The 16348-nt window shown below is 34.9% G+C and overlaps 1 protein-coding gene across 1 annotated transcript in view; it reads right to left on the reverse strand.

Annotated features, from left to right (window-relative positions):
* The window catches only part of LOC123541113 (uncharacterized), a 39688-nt gene extending 31708 nt beyond the window's left edge, over positions 1-7980 (reverse strand). The window contains exon 1 of the mRNA XM_045326511.2: positions 7863-7980. Within this exon, the coding sequence (XP_045182446.2) occupies positions 7863-7950 (88 nt within the window). The 5' untranslated portion in view covers positions 7951-7980. The remainder of the gene's footprint in view (positions 1-7862) is intronic.
* Between the last annotated feature and the right edge of the window lie 8368 nt (positions 7981-16348).

The following is a 16348-nucleotide window of genomic DNA, read 5'->3' on the forward strand; positions in this document are numbered from 1 at the left end:
GTTTTAACAAAACATGGACTTGTATGAAAACAGAACCAATTTCAAAGTCCAAAAAGGGCCATAATTCAGCCAAAACAGATGACAGAGTAATGTTCTCTTTCCTACAGAATAGAGACTACAGTCTAACCTGTACTAACGGTCACCTCCGATCAGCGGTCACCTCCGTTCAGCGGCCATTTTATGACGCCCCCGACGGATTTTCCTCTATTTTATCACTTTATTCAGCGGCCACCTGCTGTCCGCGGCCAGCGGCCACCGAAATTGCCTCCCGACCGCCGTATTTGACCCCTTTCAGCGGCCATTTTTCTTCCAAAACCAATTATTTTTAGGCAATAATCGCCGAAGATACCCGATTTTGAGGAGCACGTGGTTGCTAAGTTTCGCGTGACTTCACCACAAGAACAACAAAATGACATGAGCTTCTCAATTAAAACTGATAACCAAAGGTGTAATCCCCTTTTGTTATGATCAAATGGCCAGTATAATTATCGGCAATTAACGTGTCACCTCGTGTCAAATTTGTTGTTCACAGTTTGACCTCGGTTAAAGATAATACTCGATAACTAATAAGTAGCATAATATTTGTGATTTTTTATACTTTTGTCATCAAAATACTATTAAATTTATATGAAAATGTGTTTTAAAAAAATATAAACCACTCTATCTTTTACGGAACGTAACGGCAATCTTAGATTTAGCGTAGACAATAAGCGCCGAGAGTAGCTTCCCTTACCAAAATGGCGAAAATTGTAAACAAACTTGTTTTGAAGTTGGAAAATTGTCTGTAACAATTTTTTTAGTAAAAAAACCACGCCGGAGTTTTAGATTGCTAAGAATACCATTCGTATTGCGAAGGCAAATGCACGTCATTGTATCCTGGTAAAATAATAATAGAAAACCCAAAAGAAATGGGTCTAAAGGCTATAGACTGGTCAGAAGTCTGAAAAATACATATACTGGCTGCACCTCCGATCAGCGGTCACCTGGCTTAAGCGGCCAAATTTTCTGCTTCCCTTGGCTGGCTGCTTAAGACAGGTTAGACTGTATTACACTAAACAAGTGATAAAAGTTTCAAAGCCATATGTCAAACACTTTACAAAAAATATGAACTGGTACGAAAAACTTAACCAAGATTTCTAAGTCAAAAGGAGCCATAATTCAGCCAAAATCCTTGATGGAGTTATGTACTCTTGCCTATAACTGGACATGGTGATGGTAAACAGGTGTTGAAAGTTTCAAAGCTTTATCTTAAAAGACTTTGTCAAAATATGAACTGGTACGGAATATTAACTCAGATTTCTAAGTCAAAAAGGGCCATAATTCAGCCAAAATCCTTGATGGAGTTATATGCTCTTGCCTATAACTGGACATGGTGATGGTAAACAAGTGTTGAAAGTTTCAAAGCTTTATCGCAAAAGACTTTGTCTAAATATGAACTGGTACGAAAAACTTAACCAAGATTTCTAAGTGGAAAGGGGCCATAATTCAGCCAAAATCCCTGATAGAGTTATGTACTCTTGCCTATAACTGGCCATTGTGATGGTAAACAAGTATTGAAAGTTTCAAAGCTTTATCTTAAAAGACTTTGTCAAAAAATGAACTGGTACGAAAAACTTAACCAAGATTTCTAAGTCAAAAGGGGCCATAATTCAGCCAAAATCCTTGATGGAGTTAAGTACTCTTGCCTATAACTGGCCATGATGATGGTAAACAAGTGTTAAAAGTTTCAAAGCTTTATCTCAAAAGACTTTGTCAAACTGTGGACTGGTACGAAAAACTTAACCAAGGTGTGACGCCGACGCCGTGGTGAGTAGGAAAGCTCTACTTATTTTTCGAATAGTCAAGCTAAAAACAAATAGACTGGCAATTTGAAAGGCTTATAGAGCAAATCTCACCAATATCACGGGATAACTGAATGAGATCTTGTTTACGGGAAGTGAGGCTTTCTCCATGCGCCATTTTGTATGCAAAAGCAATTGGTTTGGTTTATACTAAGTCTTAAAGACTATTTCACATTAAACTAATGTTGTTTTAGAAGTTAACATGTATAGGAGAGATCACCGTGACATCACGCGCACCCGATTTATTTATGTAAACACCGCTGGTGGGCAGAAAATCAATACACCGATAGCACTGGCGAGTCAACATAATAAATTGTACAAGTATACTACAAACAAATTTAAGCAATGGTTCTGGAAGCATACACTGACCGAAATCATAAAGTAATTTAATACCATATCTGACTATATCTCTGTCTTGCCTCCAGGGGTAACTTTTTTACATAATCTGACAGATTAATTTCATCAGATAATGGATCGATTCTTTTATGTGTCAACAGAAGGTCATCCATTGTTGTTTGTTTTGCCCACCAGCATAGTGCGCATGCCCGGAAAAGCGTCGGTTTGTTTACAAACACGATCTCTCCTATTTTAAATGTAGTTTTAAAGGTACAAATTGTAACTCCATACTTAATGTTTGTTCTTACTCTGACACAAGATCACGTGAGATCATTACAGCCAGTTGCCATTCTGTGTTTTTTTATATTTCTTTGACTCATGGATGGAGCATCTAATACGGGGACTCATGGTTCATACAGAATATCAGAGACAAAATTCAAGTACTTTTCAAGGACTTTTTACAATTTTTCAAGCACTATTTTTTTTTCAAAACCACGACCTAATCTGAACAACTTTTATTATGTAATGCAAAAATAAAACAACCATCACTTGTCACACCTTTGAAAATGACGTAATTCAATTATTAGATTGATGTGATCCACTACTTTGCTGAGGTTTAACGCTTTTCTTGTGATTTTTAGTGCACTCCTACTAATGACACCTCAAAATTTTGTCACATTTTTCTTACTCATTTTAATTCACTGGAAACACTCGCAAATAGCTAAAAATTGTGTGTTATTATTCCCTGTATTTTTTTAAACGGAAACGGAAACATGCAAATGGTGATACAGCAGAAATAGCACTCTGTAAATATCGATAAAGTGTGGCCATAGACCACTCTAATAGCAAACGAGTGACCCGATCCTGCAATTTCACGAATTTATTTTCATTTTCTCCAATTTATTTTAAGCCTTAAATTCTTTTTGCAAAGCAAAGTTACGGAAAGAATATTTTCAAGGAGTGAAAGGTCAAATTGAAGGAGTTTTTTTCAAAATAAGTACTTTTCCAGGTTTTTTAGGGTTTTTGTTATTTTCAAGGAGTTTTCAAGGACTACCATCGAATTCAAGGACTTTTCAAGGCCTGTGCGAACCCTGAGACTGGAATGCGGCATTTATCTTATCTTATGCTGTTGTCAAATCGAAGCGTATGCCGAAGGTTATTCTGCCTTACAGTATCACTGTGACCTTGACCTTTGATATACAGATCTCAGAATCAATAGGGGTCATCTGCTGGTGATGACAAACCTTCCTATCAACTTCCATGATCCTAGGCCCAAGCGTTCTTGAGTTATCATCTAGAAACAGATTGGTCTACATTCCAACCGGCATCTGCAAAACAATATACCCCTCCTTCTTCAAAGGGGGGCATAAAAAGTAGGAATAGTAGTGTTTTTTTTTTTAAAAAAAAAGTAGGAACAGACCTAAAAAGTAGGAAAAGTAGGAAAAAGTAGGACTACTTGAAAGCCTTGGATGGATGCCATGCGCACTTGACCTACTTTCTAACTTGACCTAGATATCATCAAGGTGAACATTCAGACCAACTTTCATGATGATCCATTGAAAAATATGGCGTCTAGAGAGGTCAGTTTTTTTATTTTTAGACCTACTGACCTAGTTTTTGACCACTAGTGACCCAGTTTCGAACTTGACCTAGAAATCATCAAGATGAACTTTCTGACCATTTTCATGGAGATCTATTGAAAAAAATGGCCTCTAGGGAGGTCACAAGGATTTTCTATTTTTAGACCTACTGACCTAGTTTTGGATCGCACGAGACCCAGTTCCGAACTTGACCAAGACATCATCAAGATAAACTTTCTGACCAATTTTCATGAAAATCCATTGATAAATATGGCCTCTTGGGATGTCACAAGGTTTTTCTATTTTTAGACCTAATAACCTAGTTTTGGACAGAACGTGACTTAGTTTTAAAAGTGACATAGATATCATCAAGATGAACATTCTGACCAACTTTCATAAAGATCCCAACAATGTTCATTTGAAGAAATCTGCTGCAACATGGTTGTTCGTTCTTTAGAAGACAAAAAAAAAAACGGTAATGAACCACAAAAATTATATATACAAAACTGCAAGAACCTCTTCACACCTTGAGCAGAACTAAACAAACTGGAATAGACTCACATATTCCGTAAGAAATTGCCTAAGACTCACATATTCTGAAAGAAATTGCCGACTTTTTTCAATTAAGACATCACCACAGTGGCGGTCATTTTACTCAAAATTTTACATGCAAATTTTCATAAAAATAAAAGATTACTTAGTGGTAACAATAAAGTCAATTATTTTGTCATAATTCAGGGTTTCAGAAATCTGCAAATTTATAAACATCTGTCTGGTTTAATAAACAGACTAGAAGCGCATATATAACACTAAAATGACGCAATTTTAAGACTGGTTTGCATATTGTTTTAAACAATACCTGATCAGCTACTTTGATGTTATTGGATCAGTCTAAAATCACTTGTGCACATGTTTTTGCAAACATTTGCCTGCAGGTACGATTAAACGGTTAATTGTTTGCCAATTGTGACAGTAGGTGGTAAGATTTTTAAAGCCTCGGGCGTGTATCTCTTGATAAACAAGGGGATTATAGACAACTATCAAAACTATATTTGAAGACTAAATTATTGATTTCCGGGCTACCCGATACGGAGTTTCAAGGTAATCCGGCGGGCACGCTCTGAAAAAATTTAGTAGCCCCAAAAGAATTTTCTGGGAGCCCCCGAGCTCCGGACATGGGATTTCTGAAACCCTGCATAATTATGTTCAAAATATCTATGTGAAAATATGTTAAGTAAAAGGATGTGCATTTCACTACCTGTATTATGCCTTTATTTGATTTTTCTCTGGTCAAAATGACAAAAGTTTGCAATTTTACGTGCAGTCAAACTCAAATATATTCAATACATTTAAAAGATATTATAACCAATTGTAAAGCAGACCATGAAGAGCAAAGTCTCAGGAAATTATTTTAAAATTTTACCTGGTTACTGAATTACACATGATTCATTGAAATAAATGTAGAGCGGGTGCTAATATATTATCGACCACTTAAGCGTAATGTAACACTGTTCGGAAAAAGATTCACTTATTATTATTTTGATTGTATTTGGTAAAACTGTTATTCAGCAATGCTTTAATGTATTAACAAACTATAGGGGCCTTTTAGTTACAAAAATATAGCAAAAAAATATCAAAAGACCTGATGTTTGTTATTCCGAACAGTGATTTAGATTCCGAACAAATGTGTTTCAAATTCCGAACATTACAGATTTTTTTAAAAAGAGTGAAAAACATGGACATATGATTATCCTTTACTTCTTGGAAGTATTTGGCTCATTATCCCTCGATATAAATTGCCTATACCCTAGCACATCATTTAGCTTTTGCAGAATTATTTTATGTACCTTTTTCACAAAAATTTGCAAAACAGCGATTTTTGCCAGACTTTAGAGGCTGCTTGTTTAGAACATTTCCCTGTTAGATATTCATCCTTGCTTTTATACAACAGAAATTTTTGAACTCACTGCATGCGATACCATATCATCCAGAGTGAATGCTACTTCCAAACTAGTTGGAGGAAATATGCTAACAGAAACACAGGAGCAGAGAAAAATGTCGGACTCGAGTCTTTCACTAAATTAATGTTAAGTTGTAATGCAGCACACACGAAAAGTTGTACCATAGTAACACAAGCAGTTGACACCCAAGTGCTTAATTCAGTAGGTATGGTAGCAACAAAGGCGGGCTCAGTGCTCATGGCAGCAGTGGATGTAACACGCGCCACCGGAATAACACGGGATATGATACAACAGGTAATATGGTTGTTAGAAAAGCAGTTAACAAGGAACTGGAAAAAGCAGTTAACTTCATAGAGCTGACAGAACTTCCTATTGTAAAAGGGTCGAATGGTATCAGGGAGAATTGAATGTAATTAATGCTGCAGCGGACTATTGCAGTACAAGAGAAAAGGAATTTGTGGCAACAGGATACTGGATGCATTTGGACATGCAATAATGGAGGTAGTGTGGTCGGGTATTACAGTACAGGAGGCTAAATTTGCTATTGAAACAAAATAATGCATAAATGCTGAACTTGATAAGCAGTTGGAGTAGGGCAAGCATAGCCATTTGAGTTGTTGGGATAAAATTTGTATTAATTTGGTTCTATTTTAATTGGTTCCAGGATTGAGAGGCGGGTCGGGGCAGACTGGCTTATAAAATTTTGTCAGGTTTTGCTTTGGTGTTTCTGCTTAGCCAGACATTTAAATATTCTAGAAAATGTTCTTTTGTGTTCAAAATTTTCAAACTGACCAATATTGGCAGTCCCAAACAGACAAGGGCCAGGACAGTTTAAAAGAGGCAAAAAGGTTTTGCATATGTTCGGAAATAGATTCACTGATCAGGACTTTGTATCTAAATCCGACCACCTTGGTCTCTCAGTAATTTGATGTCAGAGCATCATTACCTGTTTATGAATAGTGAAAGATATGTATTTATATGCCAAAATTGTGTTTGGACAGCATTTTGTATTAAATAAAATGGCACTACAATCTTCCAACAATTTGCAGCGAAAATTAGCAAACTTGTAAATTTACATACCTGAACTCGCTGCCACAAGTCAGACGTATGTTTCACGGATAGATAACGTGTTGCCAATTAAAAATGACTTTTAGACAAGAGGCAGGATTTGTGGAGAAAGTGATGGTATTATTTAATTGAAATCAATTGAAATTTAGCCAATATCAATAAGTTTAGAAAATTGTTCGGTATAAGATACTGGTTGGAAATATGAGCACCCTCTTTAATACACTTGATCAATGGGACAATACAATACAATAAGTTTTATTTCAAGTCGGCAAGACACAAACATATGAAACATAAGCAGGTCTAGGAAAGTGGAGTATTTACAGATTATCCAGTCTGTAAATTCACAGTTTGAAAACTGCTAAAATTATACTTTGACACAAAATCGCAGCTTGAAATTAATTGATTTACTTATGGTATGTATAAATTAAGGTCAATTGTAACTTTCAGTCATTTATGTTGACTTTGATTTTTCTTAAAATGCCAAAAACTCAAAGTCAACAAAAATGGCTGAAACCCACAAATGACCTTAATTTATGCAGGCTGTAAATAAACCAATTAATTCCAAGCTGCGGTTTTGAGGATAAATGAAATTTAATCAGTTTCTATACACACAATCTGTAAATTTATAGATTATCTGTAAATACTCCACTTTCCTAGACCTGATAAGCTCTGATGAGCTTTTTAACCGACCATTAACCAACAGATATAACAACCAAAATATTCCTTTTTACATCAAAGTCACACAGAAAACAAAGCTGTATCAGCTTTACTTTCGCCATGTTGGCACTGAGTTTGGGTCGCTGAACAGAGTTGCGATTATCTGGGTACATAGTGCGATATTGGCAAAACAAAATTTGCTTAAATAAAATTCAATCACAATCTCTGAACTAGATCACTAGCAACATCGACCCTGCCACATCCAGAACTATTGATATACCCAGTGCATGACTGCTTCAGAAGGTGGCAATGGGCTGACCACTTTGGGCGGGAACATCGTTACAGGTGGGTGGGGTGTTGGGGTAAAAAAATTTAAGAGATTTCTGGCAGCTGAAAAAAAGAAACCATATCAATCTTACTGAGGTCCGTAAGCTCTTCCTGCGTAGAAGGCACGAAGCCACAACAAAGAAAACGAAAAGCACGACTCAAAAAACTCATGCAAGCCATTTTCAAATTGAATGCGTAACCGACTTTATAAGCTCGTATCATTCAAAGATTTCCGGTCGACAAGCCCCTTATATATAGGCACCATCACGTGACCAGATTAGCAGTGGCGGCACGGGTTATATGGATAAATTCACCCCTTTGAAGAAGTCAGAAGCAGACTTTCGCAACAATGTCACTGGCAAACAAAACCGTGAGCTGAACAGAGCGTATAAACTTTAAATTGGTCAATTATGCTGATCTTATCTATGTTTACTGCCTCACCCTGTTGTGAGTATTATAGGCAGGAATCACGCCGGGTGTTTGTGAAGATAAAAGTAAAACTGGAAGTAGACTTCCAGGCATAGTAGATCTATGAATATAAGACATAGATCTAGCATGATTGTTAAAACGTTAAAAACAGTAGAATAAACGAAGGTTAAAAACAGCTGCTATATTTAATACTCAATTTAATACTGGAACAGGACCACTGCCTGCTTTCAAGAAGGATTCAATATCAGACAGAGTCGCAGTATGCGGGGGTAACCGGTTCCACAGGACTGTGGTGTGGGGGAAGAAGGAGAATTAAAAAAAAGTCCGAGTTGACGTGAATTTTGCGGAGTCTGAGAGGATGCATCTGTCTGGTTAACTTGGTTGGGACTTCTAAGTAAGTTGGGAGGGGATGGCTACAAGATGGTGATAAATCTTGTAAAACATGATCAGTTTGGAGTCTATACCTCTCTTCTCAAGTGTTCTCCAGTCTATAGTGTTCTGTAGGTTCGTTACGCTTGTGCATCGTGAATAATCATTTTTGACCCATCTCACTGGACGTCACTGGGCCATTTCCAGCTTATGTATGTTAACCTCTGTGTGTGTGTGTGTGTGTGTGTGTGTGTGTGTGTGTGTGTCGGGGGGAGGGGGGATGATGCATATTCTTATTGTGATATTGTGATCTGACCAGTGTTTTGTATGAAAGTGCTTTGACCTTTTCGTGTTTTGTTTTGATGTTGCGTTTGAGAAAACCTAGTGTTCTGTTTGCATTTGTTGAAATGTATGTTCCAGTTGAGGTTGTTGCTGATATTGACACCAAGCTATTTTGCAACCTTAACTTAGGATGATGTTTGACCATGTAACTTATAAGGAAACTGGATGGGCTGATTGAAGCAATCAATCTGTATATACTCTAGCTCTAGCAAATAGGTGCTGGAATTATTTTGGGGTCCTGGACTGTCTGTAAATGTTGTTATTTTTTTAAATAGTATATAGCATCATTATTGACCTAACAAATGCGCTGAATGACTATGCATAAGTGAACTAATCGTACAGTCTGTTTTATATTGTCACGGACAGCAAATGTCAGAAATTATATAAAAGACAGTAAGCTATGAGATGGTAATGTTATTCCTTAGATCGTGTCTTTGCATGATGTGTTGTAATAATCATTATGCTTTTGGGGAGTTTAGGTCTGCTATCGGTGATAAACTAAATTGTTATATATTGGGTTTTTAACGATGTCATCAGTTGTTTGGCCCCAGTCAGAATCTTTATATATTCTTAATATATACAGAGGTTATTACTTTTATCCTCTGATATATTGAGCGTAATCCGGACCCGCAACTGAAACCCAGTAAATACTTGATGCAATTAACGAATCAAACTACAAAACTGAACAGGTGAGAAGTGAAGTGTTGGCTGTTAGATCTGAACCAGTGGAGGTAAAAAATCAAGTGTTTGAAATTAAGTTAAAAGTCGATGGCATTGAAACAGAGCAGAAGCTAGCATGGAAGCTAGAATTACGGAAGTTTAAACTCAGACGGAAAAATGTTTTACAGAAATGGAGTTCTTCAAAAAATGACTAGGGAGGAGGTCAAAGCTCTGCACGTTTCTATAATAACTTGAACATTTTATTCTGAAATATATGTGGTTTCGTAGAAAAGGTAAATAAATTTGACTTTATTGAGTATCTAAAAACATTTGACAGAATCTGTCTAATAGAAAGTTGGGTTAATGATGCAGATTCAAGCCAGTATTATTTGAATAACTATACTTGTTATGTTTGCAATGCAAAGATGTCGAAAAAGGTGGCAGAAAAATAGGCGGCTGTAAAAAGTCTCCCCGTACATGGATTCAGTATTGTTATATTTTCTGGTCTTTTGTGATCATGGAATCCATTCAACATTTCATTACCTCTCATGAACAGTTACAGACTCAATCAAACCGAGTCTGCTATTATTCTTCTTGGTTGTATTCTTTGCTTTCAAAGGATCTTTTTACAGATTTTATTATAGTTTCTATATTGAAAGTAGCCTTTCAGCACTATTTAGCCGTTTTTTGTAAATGTCATGAGTATGGAACATTTTTCCGCGTTGATAAAAAATGTTTTAACTTAGGGGAGTGTTATTTTTGCATGTTAATAACTGTGATAAGTACAAAGGCATTGCACTTGCAGATTTTTTAGTAAACTGTACATAAGCATATTAACTACATGTGTAACTTTTTATTCCGAGGGATTTTCTAAAATTACAGAGGCTCAGGCTGGATTTCGTTCTGGGTATTCAACCATTGACAGTGGATTTGTATTGCATTCTATAGTAAGTAAATATTTATGTATGAAAAGGAAAAAAGGGTATGTCGCCTTTATAGATTTCAAGAAGGCCTATGATTCTGTAAATAGATCTAAACTTTAAATGCATTGTTCCATCAGGGAATCAAGGTAAATTGCTTATGTCTATACAAAGTGCACATAAAACAGTAAAAAAATGTATAAGATATAATATCACAAATACAGATACTTTTGAATGTCCTATTGGGCTGAGACAGGGCTGTAAACTAAGATCTATACTGTTTTGTTTATTTATAAATGAACTAGATTTCTTTATAAGAACGCGAGTAAAGCATGTAGTACGAAAAGCACAAGGCGAAGTTGAAATATTCCTTTTGATGTTTGCTGATGATGTAGGATTAATTTTTGACACCATTGGTGGCTTGCAGTCTCAGTTAAATTCTCAACAGCGATATTGTCTGGAATGGAAGTTAAATGTAAACATTGATAAAACAAAAATTGTTGTCTTTAAAAATGGTGGTCAGCTCTCTAGAAGGGAAAAGTGGTTTTATAATGATCAACTTATTGAAACTACAAATGCTTTTACGTATGTTGGTCTCTATTTTACTTGTAAATTAACATTGTCTGAACAAATGGCTATAAGACTAAAAAGGTATTAGTAATGCTTTTGAAAAATATATATAATTTACTAGCAATGTCACATAAAACATATTTCAAGATTTTTGACTTGAAGGTATGTTTAATGTTGTTATACGTGTCAGATATATGGCGCCTGGAAGTAAGAGATTGTATTGAACGGATGAATGTATTATATATATTGCAAGAGATTCATGAATGTTTCTTTGTTGAATTCATGCAATGCAGCTGTCATAGGTGATTGCGATAGATACCCAGTATATATATATATAAAAGATGTATTAAATTTTGGATAAGAATGTTGTTTATGATTAATGATAGATATGTTAAGAAATGCTATCTTATGCTTCAGCGCTTAGATGAACATGGATATAAAAATTGGGTGACTACATTAAATCTATATAAGAATGGTTTTGGTTATATATGGGAGAGACAAAAAGTAGAAAACCCAAATCTATTTATTTCAATTTACGTTATTAGATTAAAAGACCAATACTGTATATGAAAAGTTGGGAGTAATAAATGTTTTGAAAACAGGAAATTAATATTATATAGAAACTTTAAAAGCAGTTTTGATTTTGAAATATACCTAGATTGTATTGATACTGTGAAATTCAGGCGTAGTATTGCAGCCTTTAGGTCTTCTTATCATCAACTGATGATTGAGAAAGGAAGACATATTGGAATATCAAAAGATAAACTTTTGTTTTCGCATTTTTTTTAAGCAAATCACACTTTTAACTCGCCATAACTGTTTTGTCAGTAATAAACTGTTTTGCTCGCAACCGGTTAACGGGTGTGATAATGGGTTAGTGCCGGTACATGTTCAAATATATCTTCCGACAAAGTTAGCATGACCATCAATCCCTTTATGTTAGATTTATATAAATATATGCTGTTTTTTTTTTTTTTTTTTTTTAAATAAAACAGAAATGTTTACTTTCAAAATAATACTCATATTTTGACCAATATGAGCAGTTAATTGTACTTGTGTATTTAATCAAACCAAGATTTTAACTGCCAGTTTAGAAGACAGTCTTTTCAAGATTTTTGACATGGATACCAGATGACATGAAAATTGTAAACATTTAGTCGCCAGATTTCCATAAAGTCAGACACTGAACATTGCACACCTCAAGCGACGACTCGTTTAGTGTATGACTTGTGTACTACAAGGTTTATACTCCCTCAGTGTTGATTTTGCTGATAATTCCAAGGAATACGGTCCTAGAAAAAATAATGAGTTGATAAAATTGTAAAAGAGAAGAACAAAAAAAAATGAAAAACGGAAAAAAGAAGAGAGAGAATGAACGATAAAGAAAATCAATAGAATGGAATAATTTTATTATGCCATAAACATGACAAGATTCATGAGCATAGCATGATATACAATTCATGATCTTTCTACACTATTCTATTCTATGTTTTTAAGAAGAGATTTAAGTGAATTGCATTTAGTGCGAAGTTGTTTATGTTTATCTAAGTTGTTTTTAAACGGTGATGCGGATTGGTGGTGCCATAGTTTCTCTCTCGAACAGCTTTGGGTAGAAAGGAATTATTATCTAAAGTTGTTCTAACAGAAACTTGAGTCCTCCTTCTCAGGGACGAAAGATGATAGGCAAGTATGTGTAATATTAGACTTCATCCTAAACAACATAATTAGTATATTTTTGTATCGTCTGTCTGAGAGAGTTTCCCAAGTTACTTCTCCATACATAGATTTTCCAAGGAAACAAGTCCGGTAGTACCTGAGGCGTTGCGTGCATATTCAGTTTGTGTTTTGATCGTATATTAAGCACAGTTACTCAATACCATATCAGCGTATTTGAGGATAGGTCTTATGAAAGAGGTTTATATTGTTTCAAGAGATCGACGGTCTACTGAGAATTTTAGTTTGCGCATAATATTAACCTAACCCTCTTCCATATTTTTTCTGCAAAGAAGTGCCAGCAACAGTTACTTGACAGAAAGATTCCAAGATGTTTATGTTGGAGTATCTTATATGCTGATTGAGAGGAGGGTGGGGTTAACAGTTCGTTAGAGACTTGTATCGTCCGAAAACAGACTAATATAATAATATAATACCTGATTTCACCGATGTTGTCATTTATAAAGACAAGAAAGATTAAACGGACAAGAATTGATCCCTGAGGAACGCCTGTCCGTAGGAGAGCACATGAGGATTTAGCTCACGTTAGTATCTGTTTGAAACAGATAAGAAGAGATCCTGTTATATCAGAGTATTTGAACTTAGAAAGCACATCTTTAATTAAATTGTGCCAAACGTTTGGCACTTGAAGTTGTTGTTTGATTGTGTCATACTTACGCTATATGCAAACGTAATCGAGGGTCGTCCACAAAATTGATCGAAATTCTTTAAAATCAGAAGTCCTTATAGTAATCAAAATATGCGCATTAATTAAAAAAAACTTGCATTGAACAAGACTCTGTGGCTGTTGCATTATAGACTCGTCCTTTCGTGAATCACAGCTGTCAGATCCACTGAAAAGCACCCACTGACCACTCTCATACTTGTGTGTTTGTTGTACATATATAGTTTTGTCTACTTTATATTCACCTACATTATAACACCTAGTGGCTAGAAGAGTACATTATATTACATAATAGAGTTGAATCATAGATGAAAGATTTGAGCGTTACCCATCAGCGAATGAAACAGTGTTGACTGAACAAAAACAAAACAGAACATATTCTTTTATTTCATCCAGGCATTTTGCAATACCACATGGGTATAGCTCTTATGTCATAGTATAAATGCAACATAAACAATAGAATGGTTCAGACACAAGAAACAATGTTAAATGATAACAATTATCGATGCATAAATGGAGGGTAAGGGTTCATTTACTAATAAATAGTTAGAAAGAGCGTGTACATCGATCACTACATCTACTAAAAATTGTCATCAAAAAAGGATGTGTCTAAAATTGTCATCAAAAAAGGATATGTCTATCAGGGGGACATTTAGTAATTTAGTATAAGGGTGCGTTATATATACGCACCTGTAATGTAACCCAAACCGAACCTCACAATCAATTCGCTGCGAAAAGTAGTACCTTTATTCTGAATGTATCTAGATCTATATTAATATTCTATGAAAACGCTGTAAACATATTACAATTATGAAAAAAAGTTACAGCTGTATCAGTTATGTTACATTTAGATGGATGATATTTGAAATATTTGTTTTAAATGTTTAGGAGAATCGGTTTATAGTTCTGCACGTGAATTACGGGGATTTTCGTGATTACTGTACTGTAGTCTACACTCGTGAACATATGATTTCACCATGCATTTCCAGTAAACAACTGACCCAGTGGCTGGTCATAATCGGGGCACATAGACGAAACATTCAGCTTTTGACAGAAATTCATGTGTTTTTTTTCACATATGGTCATTTAGGGTGTACAGTACAATGAGTTGTTCCCCTTTAAATAAGAATGCCATTTGTAAAGAAATAAATGTAAACAGTCGTCAAGTCAAATATTTACATTTACGTTTACATTTACAGTTTTGATGGGAGTTTAAGGTTTAGGCAAAGTCTCTTGTGTCCCATGTCTCTTAGTTACATTCCAGTGGTGGTCTAATCTTTTTGAATGTTTCAACTGTCTGAGCACTTACAACCCTTTCCGGCAATCCATTCTATGCATTTACTATTCTGATGGAGAAAAAAATTTTTCGAAGAAGGAGCCCTTTCTTAAGAGTTGGTTTATAAAGCTTGAGTGAATGTCCTCTAGTAGATGAAATATCTGATAACTTGAAAAACTTGTCAGGATAAGAATTGTATTTACCAGTCAAAAACTTATATGTTTCAATCAAGTCGCCTCTTAAACGCCTTTGTTTCAAACTGTACATATTCAAAAGATCTAAACGTTCTTCATACAGTACAGTGCTTTAGGGTATAGCGGATAGCTAACTAATTTTTCCTGCATTCCAGTTTTTAAAAAGAAATGAAAATAATAGTTTTTTTTTCAGTATATCAGACAGAAAACATCTATTCTTCTTAAGGAGGTAGGTTACCTTGATATTTGTAAGTGCGCATGTCCAACCGGAAGCTAACGTGACGATTTACGACGACGTTTACGACAAACTAAATGTGTTTGTATATCCATTTATCTGGAAATAAATCTTGAACCTGCCTCCGATCTTATGTTTAATGGTTTAATAATGCAGAAATAATGAATGAATTGCCACAGAAACGCTTCAAAACATTGTTGCCTTAAAATGACGTCATTGACGTCATGACGTTACATGTCAGTTACCGCGCAAAATTAATAGCTTTTATTTTGAAAGTGCGTTATTCTGTGCTTTTTCTTTATTTGAACTATTTTTAAACAGCCGTTATTTGCTGAAATACTTTTTATTAGTCTTTTGCTCTGAAAAATGATCAATATTTTGCTTCTTTTATGTAATTATATTGAAATGTTATGCGGAATGTAAGAAAATGGATGATGGTAACTGATGTGATTGGGAATATAGTTGGCTGAAAGGTAACTTATTACGGTCATTTACAAATAAAAATTGGGCAGTTTGATTTGTTATATCTATTTCCCAGTTTCCGTTGATAATTTGTTACTTAAATACTAAAACTAAGCTCTAAAATTGTTCAAATTTCAGTATAAAATTGTGGTGTCTTGAATTTAATTGATGTTACCATGGAAACAAAGCCCGTGACCTATATGTCTAATTGTAAAATTCAAAAGCGTTGACACTGGTCTATTTAAGAAACACAGCTTCGGCTTTTTATTTTCATTTCAACAATATCCATGAGAATAATAGCAGCATGCAGAACGATTTTTCAATAAAAATGTCAGACGACGGGCACTGCTGTAAGTATTTTAAGCTGTAAAATTTGTTAAATTAACTGCAGTTCATACGAAAATATTACTAACGTTAGAAATAAGATGTTTTAAAGCTACATTAACAAGAAAAATAATTTTATATAATATTTTTTTATAAGAAATTTCGATAAAAAGCAACATATAAGCTATTTTAAACATCTCTGTTGCCATGGTTACTCTAAACTTTAAGAAAAATATAGTACCATGTAAAGTTCTTGGTATTTTGCTAATCATATTACCCAAATATTCCATGTTGGTCAATAACAGAATGGCACTGAAGCCGTCGAAAAACCCGTTTTCATACATAATTGTTGAAAACTGAGAGAAAATGCGTTACCATGGAAACATGAGCCCCGCGACA

This window comes from Mercenaria mercenaria, chromosome 16 (assembly GCF_021730395.1).
Source record: "Mercenaria mercenaria strain notata chromosome 16, MADL_Memer_1, whole genome shotgun sequence".
In the NCBI taxonomy this organism is placed as follows: Eukaryota; Metazoa; Mollusca; class Bivalvia; order Venerida; family Veneridae; genus Mercenaria; species Mercenaria mercenaria.